Source organism: Athene noctua, chromosome 21 (genome assembly GCF_965140245.1).
Source record: "Athene noctua chromosome 21, bAthNoc1.hap1.1, whole genome shotgun sequence".
In the NCBI taxonomy this organism is placed as follows: Eukaryota; Metazoa; Chordata; class Aves; order Strigiformes; family Strigidae; genus Athene; species Athene noctua.
In genome coordinates, this window is record NC_134057.1 from 8,005,966 (window position 1) to 8,030,100 (window position 24,135).

General features: G+C 38.0%; 1 protein-coding gene across 1 annotated transcript in view; it reads right to left on the reverse strand.

Annotated features, from left to right (window-relative positions):
* Positions 1-4,306: 4,306 nt before the first annotated feature.
* CABCOCO1 (ciliary associated calcium binding coiled-coil 1) overlaps positions 4,307-24,135 on the reverse strand; it is a 49,391-nt gene continuing 29,562 nt past the window's right edge. The window contains exons 6-7 of the mRNA XM_074924187.1: positions 4,908-5,030; positions 4,307-4,495 (exon numbers count right to left, since the gene is read on the reverse strand). Of these exons, the coding sequence (XP_074780288.1) occupies positions 4,307-4,495; positions 4,908-5,030 (312 nt within the window). The remainder of the gene's footprint in view (positions 4,496-4,907; positions 5,031-24,135) is intronic.

Genomic DNA, 24,135 nt, shown 5'->3' on the forward strand with positions numbered 1-24,135 from the left:
TCAAAAGAATTTTTTTTTTTTTTTTTTAAGGTAAAACTGTACAATAATAATTTTTAATGAACTTTGAGCCAGTGCTCAGGGCAGAGCAGTTTGTTTTGAAGAGCTGAAAGAGGCTCTCGCTCTTCTTTCCCGAGGCGCCTCCTGCCCATCGCGCTCCGGGGAAAACCCTTCCTCCTGCGCGGGGCTCCGCGCCGGCTCCGCGCCCCGCGCAGCGCTCCCGCGGGCGGGCAGCGCCCCCTGCCGGCCTCAGGCCCCGGCCCCTTTGAGGAAAAAAACGTTTTCCAGCTATTTTTTTCTCTTTTTCTTTTTTTTTTTTTTTTTTCCTGGCTGGGCTGAGTCAGGCTTGCAAACTTTTTTTCATCATCACCAAAACATGAGGATGAAATGAAACAAAACCTAAACAAAGATGAAATTGTAATGAATTAAACATTCTATTTCTCAAATGTTCCACTAAACCTGTAATCCCATCCTGCCTTTACGCCTGAAAGCATGGCTTGTATTTAACGTGCTTTCCAGGGCACGGAGTTCTGTAACACAACAATTAATACAGGGCGCAATTTTGAAATATTCAAGCAAGTCCAGCAGGGCGAGGGGGGGGATTCTCCCCCTCTGCTCCGCTCTGTGAGACCCCCCTGCAGGGCTGGGTCCAGCTCTGGGGCACCAACATCAGGACACGGACCTGCTCCAGCGGGGCCAGAGGAGGCCACGAAGATGCTCAGGGGCTGGAGCCCCCCCTGTGAGGACAGGCTGGGAGAGTTGGGGGGTTCAGCTGGAGAAGAGAAGGTTAGACTCCTTTTGAGTTTGAAACTTTTCTATAACGTCAGACAAAATATGGAAACCTGAGATGAAAGGTTACATGCATTCCAGAAACATTTCCACTGAAATCAAAAGGAATTCTTACAGTATTCCCAAGAAAAGTGCAAACTCTTCATTTACGCAATTTTAATATGGTGGAAATGAAGAAGTACAAGATATTAAATTTGTTTTAAAGCTTAAGAAGCAGTTTAAAATGAAATAACGTACATGTTGCTAGTGAATAACTACAGTGAAAAGTGTGTAGTTACATGTTAATTAAATTCTCTCCTTATTATATCTGCAGTGCCTCAAAATAATGTTTTCTCTCTATGTATTCTCCTTCTAGCAAAATTTCCTGGGGGGGGGAAAAAAAAAGGTGTAAAGCAGAAACTGTTAAATATTTCACAACTGGAAAAAGGAAAGAGAATGAAACTACAGCGACTCTTTTTCTTCCTTTTTTTTTTTTTTTTTTTTAAACTGGGATTTCTATTCAGAAATAAACTGTACTTCAACATGTTTTAATTACACATCCTTCTGTTTATAATTTAGTCCTAACTAAATAACAACACTGGCAGAGCACAGTAAATTTGAGGAACTGGGATGAACTATTTCCAGGTAAATGTTAACAGAACCATTTTCCTTTATACAAAAATAATTACGTTCAGGCAGGGAGCCAGTCTTCTGTGCGTGCCATCCCCTACCGTCCAATTTCTGTAAAGTTCAACATCACCTTTCTTATCTGGCTATTTTGGACTTTTAAATTTTTCTGTTCTCAAAGTATAAGCTTCTTCTTGCATTTGCAGCTTTTCATTTATCTCCGCCTGTAAAGAAAATCAGAAGGAAAAAAGTGGTTATGACGGAGCTATCTTAGGCTGCACATTGTCTTTGTGGTTTTGACACACTGTAGTGCAGTAAGACAGACATTATCCTACACACCTTCCTGTTTTGCAGACATAACCGTGTTTCAGCCTGTACTTACGTGATAACACTTTATCATATTACTGTGCACAATTCCGAGGTATGGTACGACTGCCGTGAACGGGAAGTGATCTGGGACAGCCATTCCTCATGTAAACTTGTCTTGGGAGATAGGCTAATTTGCCTGTATTCTCAGACAGCCTTTACCAATAAACACCAAATCAGAAAAATTGCTTTGGGATTTGGTCATTGCCACTGTTTTCCTTTGCTGCAGATGTTTGTTCTCTAGTGTAATCCATTTTATTGAAACATTGCTGGAATTAGAAAGCATTACTGAAAATGAACAATAAAAAACCATATTTCTGTGATGTTGCTTGTCTGTCTTAATTACAAACACAATTATGAATGTGTATCTCATTCTGGAAATCCAGACTGCAGTAGGCACTGAGTGTTTAATTTGCAGCGTAACATTCGTGGGGAAGGCACGGAGGTTGTGACGTAGCGAAATCTTTGACAGTGATAACGTGTAGCTACCTTTAATTCTATGGCATTTGGAAATGTGGGATCACTGAAAAAAGGCCACAAATGCTGGGGGTTTACGGGGAATTTACGTCTATTTCTCAGTATCAGCATTTATGGGGAATTTACGTGTATTTTTCAACATCATCAAAAATACATGAGAAATGGAAGGGGTACAATGACAGACTTTCCAAGAGATGCAGAGTTTTGTTCAAAGAGCTGGAACAGGCTCAAAGGTGCTTTACAGACGCCACATAAACAGTTCCAAAACTTAGAGTTACGTTCTTAATGGACTTCATGTAACTTTGACAAAGGGAATGGATTTGACCCAGGAGGACTTGCAGTAACTTGCCATTTTAGGGACTTTTTGTTTTGCCAGTCCTAGAAATCCCTGTTAGTGCCATACTGCAACCTCTCGATGGATAACCACAGCTAAAATGTTTCCAAAGTTCTCAGTAGCTCAGATTAGCATCAAAACGCTGGAATTTCTATCTTTGGAGGTGGCCTTCGCCATATTCAATCCATCCTCAAGTATCCACAAATCTCTCCCTACCCCTTCACACTATATGTATAATTAGTTGCTTTATAATTATACACTGATCCTCCACGCTAATCCTCTCCCAGCTGCCTTTTCTTCTCCAGTTTTTACATCCCTCTGCCTCCAATTCTAACTTCAGTGAAAATCAGCTGCCACCATACTTCACTATGCCTGCTGCTGTGATCACTGAGTGTCAGCACTGTGATTTCAGGCTAAAAAATATTTTCTAGACTCATCTACAGCAACAGCTGCCCTATGTTCCCTGGAGACATAATGTATATCGTGAAATCTCAGCTCACACTTAACAACAAAATGGTATGAGTCTGACCGTGTATCAGGTAAAAAATCTAATGATAAAATTACCTCAGAGGTCAAGAAACTGAGAAATCGGGTGAAAAAGATACATTGGTGGAAGACTTTTAAAAACTAAAAGGAAATTATTTTCTTTGTATATAACCGAAGTTGCAAAAGAAGGGGAAAAAATAATTTTAGTCATCTCTGCAGTTTTTGTAAAGAAAAAAAAGTTCTTAGCCCTGATCCTAAAGAAATTAAGGTCAAGTGAAAACCAGGAATTTCACTTTTTCTCAAGGTAGGGACACGAATAAGAGAACATAGGCCTGGTTCCCTCCTGTTCCTAAAGACATGTCGAAATGGAATATGAAATCAAATAGGTAGATCTAATGATAGCATCATTATTCTAATTTATTATTCATACATAATTCATATAAAGCAATTTATCAATATCACACTAATTTCGGATAATATTAGATATTTAATAAACTGCTGCTCGGTCAGCAGTGTCCATCGTGCTGTATCTAAAGTGCCTAATGTCACCTGGTTGTCACAAATAAGTCCAAATTACACCAGCTCCTTGGTGGAGCTGAGTTCTAGCTGGTTTGCTTTCAATAATTTCATATGCTTGAGGGAGCAGTTTACAAAATAACAATGATCTACTCTGCTGGCTTTCCACATGTTTCAATTTACAGACCTCCCTGTGGAGAAGCAGATCGCCCTACAACAAAATTTAAGTCAACTGACAACAGCTTCCTTCCCTTTCAAGAACGCTGTAGAAAGAACTCGTGTATTCTAAGCTCAGAGTCTGCAGATCACACACTGAAACCTGATCTGTTCCATTAAGGCAGCTCTCGTATACTTATGCACCTACCAAATGAAGCCTAGAATTGGCATAAACGTGTTATTTCTTACACAGATTGAAGGATGTGTAACATAGATGCATCTAACAATCTATATTAAGCACGCGTTGCATATGCTCCATCACAGCAGCTGATCCTGAACCCCTGAAAAGGGATTTTATCACTGACATCACCGAGAGCAGGATTTGGCCCATGTTTCTTAACACGTAGTAATGCTGAAAATATATGTTGTTATATTGCTGAATATTTTTTATCTTATCACATGTAAGCTGACTAAACTAGGAGTTATTTATAGAGGCTAATTCACATTTTTACAGCATATGGATGTGCTTTTTGCCAGCTTTAGCATGAATACAGTTTATATTCATTAAGGCTGAGCTAGCTAATTAACCATAGACAGAATTAGTGAATAGCTTTCTAGTAATAGTACCTCAAGGTTGCCAATAATTTCATTTGGGATTTCACCCACTGCGGGCTTCTGATCTTCAGCAGTGACACCAGGCACAGCATCTGCCTGGAAGGACTCTGCTTCTGGATGGGAGTCCTCCAGGTAACCCTCTTGATCAGACCCCTAGCAGCAACCAACCACAGGAAAGGTATGAGTTAGAACATCCTCCTGCTCTCTACAAGATCAAACAGCATCAGTCCACGGACACGCGACAAGACACGAAGCCTGCTCTTGAGAACTTCTGCTCTGACAGAGACCACCAGCATCTGCCTTTCACTGCCCAGGCCTGGCAGATCCTGAGGTTATGAAGTTGCATGGGGTGAGAGCCCAGAGGTGCTGACTCAAATAAATGTCCTCTGCTGACTGATTAATGCGTTAAAAGTAATTTAATTCAACCTTAGAAGAGAATGCAGGCTAGATTCTGGAGAACAAATGTCATTAGTGGCTGGGCTCCAGTGGGAATAAATGAGGTAGAGGGCTCATAGAAAAATAGCCTTTTTTTTTTAAAAAAAAAAAAAGGTACAAAATTCTTTACCTTCGATTCTGTCTCTGCAGCTGTTAGTGATGCTATGAATGGCGAATCGGTATCCAAAGGTATGCCTTCCTCCAGCAGAGCAGGGAAGGGGGGAACTGCAGGTTGGGCAAGTTCAATCACATTCTGGCAGTATTAGGAAAAAAAAAAAAAAGAAGAAAATAAAAAATAAGAAAAAAAAAAGTAATTCAGGTTTAATTATTGCTCAGAGGTTTACTGCAGATTTTTTAAAATTGAAATGAAATGGCTGGCAAACAACAAAAACCAATACCTTTTTTGTTACTATCCAGGTGCTCAGAACTGGAAAGCACGCTGAAAATGATTATAGATCAGCTTTAATTTCTAGCTGTATCTCCAGAGGCCCTCTTTATAATACTTGGAAAGAACAGATGATTTTCATAATTTCGTAACACTACAACTTTTTACTCATGCGGATAATTAAGTTTAGAAAACACAGTGCAGTCTTCCCAATGCACATTTGTCACTCCTGAACAGAAATCTTGTTGTATTTTGGAATGAAAGGGCCCAGCTGACCACTAAGGTATCCTATCAAAGGAGTCAGCTAGTGACACTGCATCAAATAAGGTCCTAAGAAAACCACTTCTATATGTGACTATAATTTAAGAGTTGCAACGGTCCAAGTCTGGCTGCTTCATCAGCTTGCTCCTATTTCTCTTTCCTGTGAAAATGGGAACGTCACTGGTTTTGTGAACTGCAGCTCCAGGGATGCTCTGACAAGGAAATGGCTTTTCCCCCCAGGAGCAGCTGGTTGCAGCATTTAGCCCATGCTCAGGCTCTTCCCATCAATGCAGAAGGTGGCCCTGCGTCCTCTAAAGGGACAAGGTTTGTGTAATTTTTTTTTTTAAAAATGGATGATGGAAAACATACATGCCAAATGGGGTGACATAAGGCGTTTTTGAACAAGCAGGGAACAGGGTATAATACTAAAGTGGTATGTCTGGGGCCTCTACAAGGGGAAGTGCCCACTGAGAATACCAGGCAGATGTTCCAGTTCTGAGTCAGCTATTACAAGCATGATTTTGCTTGGATGGTGTAAGTCAACGACATTAATTTACATCAGGGTAATTGCAGCTCCCATAAATTAATTTCCTCATACTTTTGAAATCATAGCGAGGTTGATATTTGATTTATTTAGTTACTTGCTACAGTTAAACATGCTGAAAATATTAAAGGTTCTATACCTTTGCAAAAGTGATAGAAAAAATTGAAAATAAACAGTGAGACCTAGCCATTGTACTTTATTGCATTAAAAATCTCTTTCATAGTCCTAAAAGCTTTTCAGAAGTTATGTTTGGACTCTGCCATTATCTTCAAAGATTCCATGTCATGTGTAAGCTCACTAAAAAAGGTAGACAGTATTAGCCCACGTTTATAAGAACCCAAAAGGCTGACAGAAAGATTTCCGGAATTTAAGTGAGGAGAAAACCAGATTTTATAGAAGCATTTTCCTGTATCACTTGTGACTCAAATTTTACAGCACTGTGCTAGTGCCTACAGACTCACAAAAGGAATAGTCCGAAAGTTTAGCTTCACATCAAAATGAAAAAGCCTTGAGCTGAGCTAAATGTTATTCTTTCTAAAATAAAAAGAAGCTTTGTTCTCAATTTTTTTTTTTTTTTTTAAATAGAGCTCTTTTGATTTAGCAAATAGTTCCATGTTCTCTGATTTCTTACCTTATGCTTTCTTCTTAAAAAATATTAGCTGAATTGGATGAGAATTTACAATTACTTTCTGCTTCCTTAAAATAACATTTTTTGGTTAGTTAGTTAACTATTCACTCAAAATATTTCCTTTATTTAGATTAAATCATTATTTCATTTATTCCCTCCAGTCTAAATTTCAGAAAATGAAATAATGTAAAAAACCAGCCTGGGTTTTTAAAATCAATTCCTGATTGATCAAATAAATTTCTGTAGCACGGATAAGATTTTCAGAGGTTCTGTTTTAGAATAATATTTTTACTTCGCTGCGTCCTTTTAAAGACAGCCATTCTTTACTCATCTGTTCCGTGTCTAATAATAACACTTGGATCATTAAGAAATAACTAAATTATAGCAGAACTAGTCTCTTTAATGAGCCATAATAGTCTCAACATTCAGCCAAAAGGTTTTTTTTTTAAAAGACTGTGAAACTTCAACGTAGAATATGAAGTATTTTGTTTAGTAATAATAAGTTTATGAGTAGTACTACAGTTTACAGCCAAAATATAGTGACCTAAAAATGCCATTCTGCATCGCTCCTGCCTATACATTGTGTCCTTAACAAGTCCAGGGGAAAATTAGAACGAATGAATTGTGGTGAGAGCCTGAAGCCAACAAACGTATTTAAATTAATCCTTCTGATGCAATACTTTCCTTTAAAAAATACAATTAAGTCTTTGTATTTCCTTTGAACAAAACCTCATGTTTAATAGCACCAATGGCTCTGTAGTAAAATCTATTTAAAAACAGAGGAGACACAGTAAGTTTTATACAGTCACAGCGGCTTTAAAAATGTTGCTAGTTTCTGAAGTCTGAGCAAATTTATGGTGAATTACTTCCACTGACCTACATTAAAAAATTCATCCTCCTTTTTTTTAATTCCTGAAGATTTGTCATTATGTGAGCATTATTCACTATGACAAAGATGTATTACTCAAAGTGTCCTCTTGAATCAATGTAACTATTGAAATGTGAGAAAGTTTGGCAAGATGATAATGCCTTAAAATTAATTGGCAATATTTTCCTGCACACTGCGGTCCAATGGGTCCATGAGAATTCAAACATAAAGAAATCACAAGGCAGTTGCACAAATGTAGATGGCATATCAGTGTCAGCTGCGGATAAAAGGATGTGCCGAAAGAGACTGGAGGGAGCAGAAGTTAAATGCAATATTCTTATTAATTCCTAGGTGTGGTGGGGTGCCAAAAGGCCACTTAAATCTGGACAAGTTAGAACAGGCTAGAAGCTGCTCTAACATTCAGCAGAAGTTCATGTGGGAAATATCATTCAGCGTCACCTTTACTTTCCCACCCCAGTTGCATCAAGCCTCTGTAGTCACAGCTGAGGGCTGGAGCTGGTGTTCAAACATCGCTCTCAACGTACAGCCCCATGCCACAGTTTTTCTCTGGAATTCTGTCCAGTAAAAGTGTGCGTAAAGAGAGGTAAGAATAAAAAGTGTCATGTAACATGTACCTAAACCTACACACTCTTCTTGTTGTTGAGAGCTAGCAAATTACCTTTTTTACAAATGGAGGCAGAGCAAAGACAATAAAATAGTACACCGGAAAATTTCTAAAACAGAATAATGGCAGGGAAGAAGATTGGTAAAGTGTTCTAATAAATGAGTTCCACAGATGTGGTAGTTATTATAAAATTAGCTTTGCATAACTTACCAATATACCATTACATTTTCCCCCAGATGTTATCTGTTACTTAAATTAATTTTGCTTAAGTTACTATTATTGCAGATTTTATCCACACTGTATTTTATTATTTAAGTTTCTGTGGCATAAAACAAGCCCTGGCTGATAGCATTACTTTTAATAATATATGTAAGAGGTTTTAGTATTATACAAATGGCTGTTGGGTATATCTTAATAGTCATAGCACAGAACGTCTGCTCTCAAAATATTATGTAGATTAAAACCAGCTATTTACTTACACTCTAATTCAAGTCATTGGAAAGGTTTGCAGTATTTATGTATGTGGTATGAAGGGAAACAATCTACTCTGGGAATAAATATCAGAGTTTGGAAATTAGCAAAGCTAAGGTCAAGGTCAGTTTGGATTTACTAACATACTTGGTGAAAATTAGAATTTATAGTTTATGCTTGCTTATTTCATAAATGAGAAAAGAGACTGAGGGAGTGGTGTATTTGCCTCTTTGATACAAGGCTCTTGCACCACAGAAATATTTTAAAGCCACCTTTTTAGCTCAATAGTAACTGAAATTCAGTACTCCTCTCCACAGAGTCTTAACATAAATTCTTTGTAGCTCATCTTACCAAACAGAGGAAATAATTATTTATAAGAATTGAAAAAAAAATATCCCACGTTCAGCATGGACCATTTCTAAAGCCTCGTAACATCATGGATATGGATTTGATTTTCTATGAATGACATGCATTTAAAAAGGGTGCTCTTTGTGTGCTACTCCCTGTATTTATATCATCCGTGTGGTTTCCAATTGTATGCCATAGGACCTTATGCTACCAGAGACTTGCACAGACTTCTCTCATATATACGTGAGATTTGCTGTGAAACAAAATATTTAATACAGGATTTACATTAGTTTGCCATTCATGCTGAGCATGCCCAGCTGCACACCTACAAATGTGTTGAATTTGAGCTGCTGGAATAACAGGCATTTGCAAGATATGGTTTGTGAGTTGCCTGTATTTCATGTGGTTGAATTTGAATTAATAACTAATGGATGGAGATACACAGTCTCACACTGATTTTTTCCCCCCCCCCACCTCCTTAACCTGCCAGCATAGGCAGACACAAGAAATCCACCCCACCACCTGCCTTCGGAGGCATCACCCCACCCGTGTTCCCACAGGAGTTTTCTGGGAGGCTGCTGATAGCTCTACAAAGAAGTTTGCCCTCCTATTTTGCAGCAGTGCTATCCACAAGGTCCAAAGGACCAAAGGATATTATGAAGCGCTCAAAAACTTAATCCAGATGTACGACCTGTGCAGCGTGACTAAGATGGCAGAGCGTCCTTCTGAACGCCTTCGTTGTACGCATTTGTATTCATATTTACAGTAGAATTAAGATCAATGAGGGACTAAACTTGGCCTCTGAAGTATGTTCCCCAGTTGCTAATGATGCACATGGAAATTCTGTGTGCATGTTCCTGGGCAGGAGTTTTCAAACCACTATTCCTTGAGACAAAAGTTCAGTAAGTCTGTAAAGTACACTTTATGCTCTTTTTCCTGCATTTCAGAATTCAAGTTAATACATTTTAAAGAGAATTTTCCATGTTTCTGAACTGAGATGTGAATCAACTTTGTTGACAATACATCAGCAATTAATCTAGTCCAAAATAGCTATCTGAAGCAATTCGGTGCCTACACTGACAAAACAGGATCTACTCCTCCCCCCCCAGGAAGCTGTAAATCAGTCAGTGACATCTGGCCTCAAGGACATCAGAGTCATCTGAAATGTGGTAATTTATATTAATGAACATCAATATTAATTTTTAAATAACAAGAATTTGCTACTGCCATTATGTTTACATACGGAATATTATTTATAGCTTGTGTTCCTCCTTTCCTACATTTTGCCCATAAATTACTGTAAGGAAACACACTGTCACAATTATAAATATTTTTCCTTGGAGTTAAAGCTTTTACATATCCTCTTACTGTTTTCAGTAACTATATGAGGGCAACAACCAGGATTTTCTTGCTACTTCAGGAACTGCTGCCAATTTTAATGCTTGACTGAGTAGAAAAGGGTGCTTCTACAAAAACAACCAAAGCCTTCGTCTCTAGAGATATCTTAATGCAGAATGCCCTTAATACCTAGATTCTGTAAGAATATCCTAAGATACCAGAAAAAAAAAAAAAACTCAACTGACTTTACTGTGCTGCAAGCATCTACTTCTGCTTTCACCAAGCTTCCAATTATTACTGCCAATTCACAGATTATTTATAAAGACAAAATAAGAGACATCCAAAAAAAAAAAAATCCCCAGTTGGCTTTCATGCTGAGGACACATCACTAAATGATTCACCTTGGAATGGTCACTCTAAATTCACATTGTGTTTAGCATTGCCAAATCTCCTAGAGTTATGGATTACAAGAGAATCTCAGCTTTCATTTAAAAATAAAGTCAGTGTCTAGCTCTTATGGTTGCCGAGGAAAGATTGAAAACATAAATCTTGAAAGCTCAAAAACGAGGCTGCAAGCAAAAGGAACCGAACAACAATTATTTTTAAGCAACTCTCGTGTTTTTTTGTGGTCTTTCTCACCACTTTAAATGCTTAAGGTTAACAAAACCCATTTAAAAACAATGCATACAGATTTTGAGGAAGGGTGAAGGACTTTTTTTTAGTACCTGAAAGTGCAACTCTTACATGTCAGGAGTCTTCAAAGTACCAATCCCCCCTTTCCATTTCAAGGGCACCCGTCAAACAAGCAAGGAGCAGGCAGCTCCTATTCTGGCTGTACAGTTATACTCAACGGGGATCTATAGCCATTATAAAAAGAAAAAACAAAACACAAGAACTTTCCCCACAGTAATCCCCTAGCTGGACCTACAAATATTTTAAAAAAGGTAAGGCTGGTTTTATTAGTCATGTGATCACATTAAAAACCCATAAAAGGAGGTTCTGTTGAACTCAACGCACCACAGGCAGTCTAGTATTTCGGTGGCACACACCTTATCAGGCCAGAGCTTTACATTTCCTTCTTGTACATCTCTTTTTCCAAACCACTTAATCAGGAAAGATCTGATATGAATGCTGAAAACATTATGATAAAAATATGGAAGCATACTTGGCCAGGTGCATTTTGGTACCTCGTTCTGCGAGGCGGCGTCATACATTTTATAAAGACTTACTGCAGTTTCATACTCTAAGAAAAATCAATTTGCATGAGAGCCTGTGCCTTTGGCAACAAAATGGCCCATAAGAATTAAATTGCTTAGAGGGATGGTATTCATCACACCTGCTTTAGGGGCTCTGTCAACCCCCTAAATCCCTCCTTGTAGTAAGCGCAAGGAAGACCACATCTCCTAAGAGACAGCCAGAGAAACTAAGATAAATTAAGAACCTAACAATTGCTTAATATACTTGCCCTGGATCACAGCAAGACAGCCCGTTACCTCTCCCACTGACTGTACAGGGAGCCTAGGAAAGCCAAGGTCCTCACTCAGGCTTCCCGCTTTGCCTGGTGCTGGGAAATAGGAAATATTCCCTTTTTTAACTCAATGGACCACTATACAAACTCAGCACGGATTAACGGCACCACACACTCCTCCTGCAGCCCTGAGCATGTACAGGGAGAGTTGGCACTATCCTCGGCTGTTTTTTCCAGGTGTTACATTCGAGAGGCTGCAATGTTTCACCAACTACTACTGTTCCACAGGGCTATAGGTCAGCCCTGAGACTGTCAAAAAAATGCTAATGTAGACGTGCCTACCTGCAGCATCAGTGTCTGGTCTGATGCTGTGTACACACCAGTTAGAGCAGGCCTGTGCCTAGGGAGCTGTGTGTTACCCCACCAGATTGCTCTTACTTCAATAATTAGTGTCTTCAGGCTTTATCCACGCAGGAGTATGATGTACGTGAAAGAAAGGCACCAAGAAGTTTCCCCAAAACCTCGAAAAATTTTAATATAGAAACTTTTGAAACAAAAAGGATTCAAGAAGTGATTAGGAGCTCCTGCTGAGAAAGTCCAACAGCAGAAAAATAATCTTTTGCTGTTGATATAGTAATGTGTAATCACTGCCTTAGGTTGGACAGAGGTCCCACCTCCTGCCGTTCTCTGCCACCACTCTTGAACAGCTTTCCCTTCCTATTCATTTTCTCTGCAACCAGCATTTTCTCCATGCAAATCTGGTCATGGACAAGCCCCTCGCACAACTGCCCTCTGTACATTCCCACACCACCGAGTGACAGAGGAACAAGATCTCTCTGAAGCCCTCTCAGCCATCAGGTGCATTAGATGTGAATAGGCTTCTCTGTATCGATTCACCCCTAGCTGATGCTACGGAACAAAAGCTGCTCTAACATTTAAAAGGTTGCATTAAAAAAAACCCAAAAACCAACACAAACAACCTAAAGAATATTGATTCTGATCTAAGAGGAAAAAAAAAAAATTGCTCACACAATTTAAAAACTACAATATAGATTTTTTTTTTTTTAAATATGCTACATTAGAAAACTTTTCAGGATATACGGTCACATAAAAATGGGGAGCTTGTGTTCTTTGTTATTAGACCTAAAACATAAAGTCTTTGCCTGAGTGTGTAAGTTTCTGTTAAAACAACAATTTGTCCTGTGGACTGTAAATTCAATTACTGTTTTTATTGGAATCACATTTTGCTTTGGAAACAATCATGCAGAAAAACAACCAGTAACTTAGACATCTTAAAAACATCTCAAAACAGGCATGGCTCTGAGAACAAATCAGTTATGGTAATTCTTCCACTGTGAACTGCAATGTTCTTTAAATCCATTTCCATATTTTTAATTAACACCTAGTTCAAAAAAAAAAAAAAAATCTTACTGTAGGTCATTTTAATCACAAATAGGAAAACAAATTTATTTTATCAGAAAATTGACTCGACGCTATTTTAGGGACTTATTTTTCATGTTTTTATCATCAAAATTAAGTTATTAACATACATTTCCCAATTTGGGAATGCAAAAGTAAGCCAATATTTCTCTCAAATTTCAGAGTTATAGTTTTCAGTCACCTCTCTATGTGAAACTGGTCTATTTTACCAGCGGAATATTTGATCAGCACACAAAAAAACCCCACATAAGATATCAGTACTTCTTTACAACTGCATTTCCATAGAATTTGAATCTGCAGTATTCTAACCGTACCCTGTTAGTCAAAAGAAACCACCACTTCCTTATATGACACTTGAATTTCATGCCCATTGTAAACAGGTTCTCCTTATTACAGTACGCGTTCATAAATCAGTTTATACTGGATCTCAGCTTGAATGCTGGGCTTAGTTTTTAACTCTATCTTATAATACCGTCATTCACGTTCCACAAAACGCAGTCGTGAATAGGGGCAGGGTTAGTCTGGTGAATGCAAGAGTTAAACAAAGCTTTGTTTCAGCAGAGCTTGGCTTGGTGGGTGATTTGAAATCTAGTAGGTTTCCTCTTGGTAAACTGCCAAAGCCAACCACACCTTGGATGATGTGAGGTTGTTTTTGAGAAGGTAACATCTCCTTACAGATTATCTCCTCCCACTTTGACTTGGAAGGTTTCTGAGAAGAGTCATTTCCATTTCTGTTGGGACATGAAATGGTTTCTGGTGAAAAAGCACATAAATCTCATTCTGCTTTAACTTGTTAAGAAGCTCATGACAAATCGTATAATTCAATGTGGATTATTTCAAATATTTGTTTAAATAAAGCATGAGAAGAAACAAGCATTTCTACTGAATCATTTCTCCCCAAATAATAAAAAAAAAGAACCAACCCAACAACAAACCAACACTCACTTAAACTCCTTATTGCTTATAAACTCTTAACTTCATTTTTTAGAAATTCACCACACACACAAGTAACAAAACCAACAAAAATCTGACATTTGTTCAAAGAAGGTTTCCACAATCATACAGAATTTTAATGGAAGTCAGGGTTAAGAGCAAATGCTTCAAACTTTGAAGTGAAAATCCTGAGCTGGCTACAGAATAGGTGAGTATTGGGTGGAATTGCATACTACAGGCTTTCCTCTCCTCCCCATTTTTTGTCTTTTTGAGAAACTCAGTTCTACAAGAATAGGCAGACAATGTGATCATAAAATTTGCATACTGTTTGCCTGATGAGATAAAGACAACGTGTCAGATTTTGATGGAACAAAATGAAGCAATGATGTCAAAGGAATTTATCTGCTTATTCCTTTTAGCAGCACCTTTTCCCAGGCAGCTTTCCTAAATAGTATCATAAGTACCTAGAGGGAGCAAACACCTTCTCTTAAGAATGCACAGCTATACCCAGAAACATGATATACTCTGAAGTTGCTGTCTTTCGATCTAACCCTCAGAAGAAAACACCTATGAGGAACATCAAACGTGTCTGGATTGCCAAGCAGAGAAGTTGAGGAGAGGGTAGAAAAATCTCTAAAGCATAGCTGGCGATAGAGAGAAAGGCAGGGTGGATGGGGACACCGGAATTAAATTGGTCCTGAGGAAGGGAAGACTTATTCAGCAGCTCAGGGAAAGCCACGGGTCAACACGCAGAGGAAGAGAGTGGGAGGGATGGGAGGTAGATAACAACGGAGGCAAACTGTCTCACACACGGAGGGGAGGCAGCGAGGCTCGACAGATCCATCTTCACCACTGGTAGCAATGCGCAGTGCTGAACTGTACACTTATTATTCCAGTCTCAAACTCCCCTTTGGCCCCAAGTGCCATGCACGCCAGGCTGCATGAAGCAGCTGAATGTCTAGGGTGGCTCCAACAGTGTCTCTTGTCACCAAACCGAGATTTTAACGTCCTTTTCCAATAGATTCATAACCTGAAGATCATATCGAAGATGGCACTCTAAAGACTTCTGGAGTGGGCCCTATTCACTTATCTACGTCAAGCTATTTCCCTCCAATAATCCCCTGCTCCATCTAGAGCAATTGTCACACATCCTAAGTCCTCCTGTCATAAAACTCTTTATTTCGATTTTAGCATTTGGCAGAATGTGAAGCAACTCCCACGACTACCACTGGGTTTGTGTTTTAACGTTGGCCAGAAATACTCACCTATGCACCAAAACACGTTCTTTCTCCAGCTGACACAATCCAGATACATGCACACACACGCATATATATATATATATATATGTGTAACTTCTAATTGTTGTTTAAACCTAGAAGGATTAAAAAATCCAAACCAAAAAATGTCTTTTAAAGAAGGAATTGATACCAAGAGCTGCAAAGAGAAAAGACAGTACTGGAGACCGTAAAGACAAAAGACCTCACCAAATATAACAGACAAATTTTCAGTATAGTCCCTCCGCACACACTGTCTTCACATTTATGGACTGACTGGTTTAAGTGTTCTTTGCAGGTGTTCATGATATCATGTGTACACCCTAATAAATCATACGGAATGCACAGCTCCGCGTGGAAGAAATAAAACCTTTGAAAGACTTGGCCCCCAAACCAAAGTCAGGTTGTTTCTCCATGACAACAAGTAACTTAACAGATATATTTGTCTCTCAATGGTAAATTAGTCTCAAAGCAACATCCTCCATCAGAGCAAGATCTTACGGTGTTCTTATAACACAAGCAATAGCCCATTTGAGCACTTCAACTGGATTTTTTTACGGCCCTACAATTATTACTATTGTGAACTTTAAATAATTATATTTCAACCAGTGTTTTACTAGTTCTCTTCCTACCTTCTCTGATTTTAATTTTCTCACTTGTCATCATGTCTTGGCAATGAGAACAAGAAAGACCTCAAAACCTTTGCTGATTGCTTTCCATGCAATCTGATTTCTATAAATTAGAAGTTGCTGATGGGGAAGCAGACAGCAGTACCCTTTGATCAAGATACACATCTTGATCTCTTTTTATCATTTTTTTAAAAAAACAATAATATTACAACAAAAAAAAAATCATCATACAAGCTTTTCGATCAAAGTGTGTCACTGTCTGCTTCCCAGTCAACATACTGCCAGTAAATTGGCAAGGTGCCTGGAAAGAGCAGGCAGCAGCTGGTGGGTTTGATTACCATCTGTATATCCACTAATGTATAAAATATTTTGTCTCCATCTAGTGGGCAACTGCATTTAACAGGAAATTTGAAAATGGGTTGGAGCCTACTTCCGTGGATGGCACAAGGAGCTTCGCTACATTCCCCTCATGAGCAGAACTGGGCTCTAAAGCTGTGATACATCCCGTTGTACATAGATACATCACAAAGCTTTTTTAAACAAGAAATGATTTGAGGCCCCACTGATGGTTCCATCCCTGTGCTGGCACTTGCCCTTGAAATCATGTTTTCTCCAGAAGCATTCATTGAATATCTATTTCTGTGCTTTCCCAACAAAGCAGCTCTTTCTAACACTCTGCAGCACCCTGGAAGGCTTAATGGCCAAAATTTGAAGATTTAGAAGAGGTAACAGGAAAAGGAAGGTGAGAGCAAGGATGCCATTAATGCCCAGAGCTCCTGAGATAAATAAGGAATGAGGTGAATATACCAAGATAATGTCTTCCTTTACGAAGAATTAAAGTGCAACATATGAAAGCATTAACCCACTGACTACGTCAGGACATGCAAAATACTACATTAACTTTCTCGTGTGGTTTCAGCTAACATCCTTGACTGATTAGTTAACAGGGGTCACATGAGATACACAAATCTATTTTTCAGGAAAGTGCCACAGAAACGGTTCCCTGGGCACAGAGTTTAGAATCCACGTGACCACCCAAAAGAGAAACTGAGGCACAGGCCAGTGCTGTAACAGCTCTCTCACGACAGACACGGGACTAGAACAAATAATTAATAAGTTAATAAAAGATGAATTCTACCACATTCATTACACCGCCCTCCCTTTCATCGATTACCATCCTTTTTGACAACAACTCCGCTAGCAATGTACTGACTGGACATATTCCATGCACAGCCATCCCGTGTGAAAACTGCATCCTAATGAAGAACTATCAGTACAGCAAAATGAAATAAAAAACAACAACAAGATCATACTATTGATTTTTTCCATCCACATACGGACTAGACCTAAATTCCCTTAGCTTGAGAAATCTGTTGAGATAACTCTCCAACATAGCATGATTACATTTAATTTAATCACTTCTCTGGATGCATGATAGGTCCTAAAATAGCTCTTTTTTTTTTTTTTTTTTCTCAATATCTTTTAATATAGTTGTTTGATATGCATTTTGATTTGACACACCTAAACTGGTTACAGTAAAGCATTTTCTACTTTTATCATATACTCCATTGCTTTAGAAGTGAGTTTATTACTCTATAAATAATTCATTCAAAGGAACTTCAGTTTAACAGCACCTAATAGACACAATCACTTAAGGTAGCATGCTGGCAAATTTCAGCTTTAAATCAGAAGCTGATCTGTCTTCATAGAAAAAAAATCAACTTATCAGAAGAAAGCATCATTTTTAAGAAACTCAGACATGAGCACTTAAAAATGAAGTCAATACATGCCAACAACTTTCATGCTAATTTATTATATTGCTTGTTTGTGCAGGAAGGGGATGAGATTTGTTTCAATCTAATCTAATTCCCTTTATTTCAACAGAAACTACAAGAACTAGAAATGAATGTTGTTCCCTCAACAATTTGCTGCGATAGAAGCTTTATTTTTCAGGTCAGCACTCTCTCTGTTTTTGATTGCTCAATGGGAGCGCCACAACGGCTAAAAAAAGAAGGCTCTGAAACGTTAAGAAATAGAAACTGCTGACTACCTGGTAAAGGAATAATGATTTATAATATATGAATAGGGGCAATAATTGGATAGCAGGCTGTACTCAAAAAAGCCTTAATTCACAGATCTGACATCAGAAAGTCATAATCCATCGATCTAGCATCAGGATGATGGATTATGACTTTTTAAGAACATGTAGACATGTCAGCTTCATGAGCATTCCGGGAATCGTAGTCCAAATTGTTTTACTGAGGTCATTTGAACAATTTCAGCTTTTTCCAATAAAGCTGATGCACTAATATTTTGAAATGTAAAAGTTCTGTCGGATCTATTTTTTTTTTTCTTTCAAACCCTAAAAATCCTCCTACCAAATATCACAAGTTGCCATAACATGTGATTGAAGGATTTGGGGTTTTTTTAAATTACTTCAAGTCTGTGTCATTTTCTTACAGAGATGTCAACAATTTTAAATCCTAATTGTTTTTTTTAAGTCAAAAAAGTTTCATATTCAAATTTGGAGGCAAAAAACCCCAAGGTGCAAAGTGAGGGATTAATCCTAATTTTTTTCTTTCAGGAAGAGTATTGACATATACTATGCACACTTCCCACTGGACTACTGCAAAAATACCTTATTTCTGAACTCTGACTCCTTCCTTTTTCAACCCTGATTAGGTTTAAAACTGTCATGGCCAAAAATAAAGCTATGATGTGAATTTAGATGGAATCTTTTATGGAAAGAAATAATACTCTTGCGATGTGCGAATACCTAGAGGTTAAAATGTATTTCTTGTAAAGAAGCTTTTGACATATTAACTCAAAAAGACATCTAGCTTCTTCAGTGAAATACTTGGAACTTCACTTTCCTCATAAAAACAAACATGGGTTAAGGTTATTGAGTGAAAATTTCAGGAAAGTTCCAGCGAGACGTTCATTGAGCATCACATACTTATTTACTACTAAACCCACAATTTCATTCATAAAATTATATTACAAAATCTTCCGGCAGCCTTTCCCCATTACAATTAAGTGAAACCACCTATAAATTAACACCTATAAATCAAGCTATATTAGACTAATTCAATGGCTCAGACGAGTAAGAGTTCAAAAAAACCTTTCTGCCCCAGACAAGTGTTGAGAATAAAAAGAAAATCCCACACTGAATATAAAAAATGACTAAATATTTTCAATGTATACACATATTAAAACCATAAAACCCCTGTGACTAAAACATCTTCCAAAGGTATAAAAACTTTAAGTATACAAGTAACAAGGGCTAAAGGGCAAAAAGAAACAAAGCAAACCAAGCCAGGGTTGCATATCTATTTTCCCTGCAAACTCTTTTGTATCTCCCCTTGTCTGGAAGGCTGAGTTTCTTCTCTTACCTTTCTCACCTTATTTCTCTTCTTATTTGTAAAATGTTTTCAAGAGATCTTATTAATAAAGTAACTACTTATGTGACGCTTTTTTAAATTTTTAACTTTTGTATATGTTCATAGCTAAAGCCACTGCGGAAAGAAGAAGTTATAGGGTTCTTTTACAATGGTTGAAATAATTTATTTTGCTAAATCCATGTACATTGATCAAAGGCATGATGGGTCCAGTCTCAGCCCAGATTTCAAAACAATCAACGACAACACCACCACCAAAGGAAGAGAAAAGGCAGCTGCAGAACAGTACCCTTTAAAATCTCAGTGGTTTATAGAACAAAAGGGAAAAATAATGCACTTTTTACAACAGTAGACAGAAGCAATTTACTTCATTTTGACAACTAAATATAAAATGCCTAATAAAAATCACTGCCATGCTATACACACTCCTTCCTCTAAACACACCTAATTTTAGAGGTTTCACATAAAGGGATCACATCACTGAAAAGCAGCTACTTTAACAAAGCCTTAAACAACAACAACATTGCGCAACTGATCAAAAGAGAGAGAGTACCCCATTTGATTAACTTTACTGGATAATTAACATTGGCAGGCTGTAATTGCTCACTTGGAAGGCAGTCATGAGGACACCATGGCCCACAGTTTTCTCCTCGTGATTTATATGCTTGAGGTAACGACAAGTGGTCAGGATATCAGTTCTGCTGCTTCCTTCAAAGAGCCTGTTGTGCGGTGCCCTAGCATCAACCAGGTTCACTATTACTTCACCATCAAACGTCCCCTACCTGATTTTTCCTTGGATCCTTTCCGACCTAGTATTTACCCAGCTCAACTCAATTAAGCTTACGACATCAAACGAGACCAAGTAGGGTGGCTACAACCTTTCTAACCTTTCCAGACTGAAGAATGAATACAGCCCTTAGGACTGCACACAGGGGAAGACAGGAGCCTGGTAAATTGGGTATCTTCTGATTCCTCCTCTTTTTTTTTGGACCTGTGCATTAGTCCTACCTCTTGTTATTAAACTGGTTGTATCCTTTCCTTGTCTCCACTGACACCACTAACTCATTTCGTGTATATTATGAAGCAGCAGTCAGATGTTAACTTTCTGTCTTTAATGATGTGTGCTTGAACCAATGACCTTGAAGTGAAAGGCTCTGTAGATCTTTTAGCATTCCCTCGATACTCCGGGCCCCTTTATTCATCTAGTTTATAAGCAAAACCTGTGTGCAAAAGGAACGCTTACTCACAATTACTATTATGATCGTTCTGCTGTGGCAGTACATTGCACTGAAGAAAATATGAATTATAAAGTGCATGGGTTAGTAAAATTTAAATCAAGCAAATGTTTAATATTAAGCCATTTCATCTTTTTCCAAAGTTCGGCAAATTTATTACAAAGCACTGAAATTGCACTTCAAGCCCTTAGGCTTGTAGTGTTGGAGCCTGCCTGATTACTGTAATTAAAAGAATAGCATAACTCAAAATTTATTAAAAATTAAATATATGTGGCCTTATTGTTTATTTCCAACTGATAGCATGATTTCTAGCTGAAAATTCGCACTGCTTAATACCTGACAAGTTGTTAAAGCACATCCCCTTTCTCCTGCTGTGCATATGATTAAAAGAGCAGAGGTTAAACACGGCAATAAAAAAAATTGGGGAATTCTATTTTTGGTCACAGTGATGCTTAGTTCTCCCTTCTCACTTTTACACTAAACAGGTGCTGCTGAAGAGGTGGAAAGTCTCGTGGCAGGAGGGCATCAAACTGGATAAGGGGAGGAAAAATGCTTCCTTGGACAGAACCTTCCTCCCTTCTGCAGTTACTAAGTGTCTTGTATTGCATTGTTCTCTCAGCCAAAATCCATCTTGCAGGAGGAGCCAAGCTATATGAATTAGATTACTAGGCATACATAGCTTGCAAGGCCTGATCCAGAGTAACGTTCAGTGAGTGCCAAGCTGGCAAGTTTACGTGGCATAAAAACACTCTCTTACACAGTGCTTGTGAGACACTTGCAAGTGCATGGCCAGCAAATGCTGGCTAGCAGACTGAGGGATCCCAGAGGTCTAAGAGGCAGGATCTATAGGATGGAAACCTAATTTTCATCACTCTGAAACCACAGTAAAAAAAAAAAGCTTACTTTTTCTTCAAACGTTGCCTGCATATCTCCTTTTTCTCCTGCAACAATTCTGCATTTTCCTTCAGCCAGTGTACTGATCAGCAGCCCCTCCCAGTACGTGAGGTGGAAAGCGAACGAAAAAAATTAAAACAAGTTGGCAAATGTACCTATATATACATATTTCATGTTAGCACAGTTATGCTTTAGAAATTATGGCAACAGCAATAGAATTCTGCTGCTGTGATCATGGATAATCAAAGCAAGTGAAAAAAAAAAAAAAAAAAGCCAGCGCTGAAATATTTTCAAAGGTATGAAAGTCTTTACTGTTGTGTAATTTAAATTTACTTGCCATTACTTGAAATTTCCTTTCGTCTGCGTGATTAGAATTTAAATGCTTCCAAAGTGTATTAACAAATATAATTCCTGTTATATTAGAGAAATACTGCAGCAACCTTCTCTTAATGTTGAAAACTAACAAGGCTCCTTAATTTACTACAGAAAATACAAAGCAAAATTAGTTAAAATGTTTTGAATAGAGTCTTATTTGGGAATGAGCCACAAAATGAACTGATACAGCACTTCCTACTCATACATACACACACATCACAAAGCAGTATTTTATACACCTGTAAATACGGGATGTCTACATTTTCGCAAGTATAGCTTTGAATTTAAAATTTTTCAGTTTGAGGCCAAATTTTGCTGCCATTACACACCATGGTAACGTAGTGGCTATTTTACATACAATCCTAGCAGATCTCCTGAAATTACTTGGGGTATCAGGGATTGAGGATACCTGAATTGGATTGTTAATCCTAACCACACACTCAAAATTTACACCTCACAGCAGTAGAAGAAGCACAGACTGAAAGCTTTCTCGTGGCTTATCCCATGATGAATTTGCCCAAAAGCCTCCGTCTCAACAACTTGTTTAATTCTGAAATTCAAGAGGTGATGGATTACTAGAAATTACTGTTCCCTGAAGAGAGATTTCAATAGAATCTTAGTGTCACACTGAAGATTTTAAGCAGTCCAAGTAAATCAGATCTTAACAGGGAACTAGACAGAGCCTAACTGACCCCCAGGTAAAAATGAAGCTGCAATACCCTGCTGCACCACCACTGGTTATTGTAGTATTGAGCAAGTTTAGTGTATTCTTAACGAGGACCTTTATCTATTCCCCCTGCCATACTGATTTTACCGGACTTGACACACAGAATTGTGTTAAAGTGGCACAAATCTATAAAAACGGCCTTTTATAGAACTGAATTCCACAGAGCAGGGTTTAGTTTTTAACAGTCATTCTATCTTTTCTTTACTCTTTATCCATTCTCCAACTGATTTGGCGGAAAAAGGGAAAATAAAAATAAATTCTATGTTTACGTATAGGTTGGCGTTATGGACACCTATCTGATTAAGCAATTAATTTTACTTCTAAAATTGGTAGTACATTAACAGGTAAGGGCTAGGGAAGATAGCAGCTTGTCTTTTTAACTGTATTTGTTCACTACAAAGTGGAACAAGAATATTTCATGTTATAGTCTGCAAAGTGGTAAATGTATTAAAACGGCAATCGAGCACTGAAAACCTTTAGTATCTAGTTCCTAATTCCCAGAGGAACCCACAGTCCCCTGTTTAATATACCACGTCCTGTTGGCCCTTTAATGCAGAGTCTTGAAACTCTCCTGTTTCCTAAATAAGCTCCCTTACTGCAGATTTCTACATTTTATTCTAATGCATATGGTTTGCTGCTTATTAGTTTGTGTAATTTTCCTGCTACTATGAAAGAAAAAAAAAAAATCCACAAGACATGTTCTTATTTTATCTTGCACTTGTCAAATATTAAGATTCTCCTAGTCTGTCAGACTTCTAAGCTTGTCTAATGTCTGTCATTTGTATCCAAAATTAATAAAGTCTATCCATGCTCTATGATTTTTCAGTTGCTCTGATTCTGATTATACACAATAATTTGTAATTTAAATTCACAAAAAAAATGTGCCAATGTAGCAATGTGTTTGCATTGTCAGTTTTAAAAGCTTGGCCTTTATGACTCTGATACCAAAGCCCTGTTCTTTCCGCTCATTAAAAGGTTCCAGTAATGCTTGGACTGACCAATTACTTCTGGTAATTTGATTATGTACCCTCTTTCTTTCTTTATTTACCCATTTAACTGAGGATTGATCAGAACAAAGAGAGACAATTAAATACACTGCAATAAAACCAGTAAGAATAACAAGAGTAGGAACTGAAGTCAAACCAGCAGTAGTAAGGAAACACAGAGATAAGACTGAAATCCTGTCTTTAACTTCTATTGTGTTTTGCTGTGCCAGGGTTGCAGAGAAAAGGATATTATTTTATATTCAGTAATTCAGGGAGCTATATTTGCAAGTGCAGCAAGGAGGGAGAGACAGAAGATAAAATCTCTGTCATGGCAAAATGAGTAACGTTTGGCTCCTTATTTCCATCTTGACAGTTTCTAGATTTCTCAAACAAAATGTGATTATTAAACAGAAATGAATGGTTCAGTATCGAGTTATATACCAGCACGCACGCACATATCAATAGACTCAAGGTGTCATTCTCAAAATGGACAAAAATGTAACGACAGTTTTAGAAACCCCACTGGGGGAC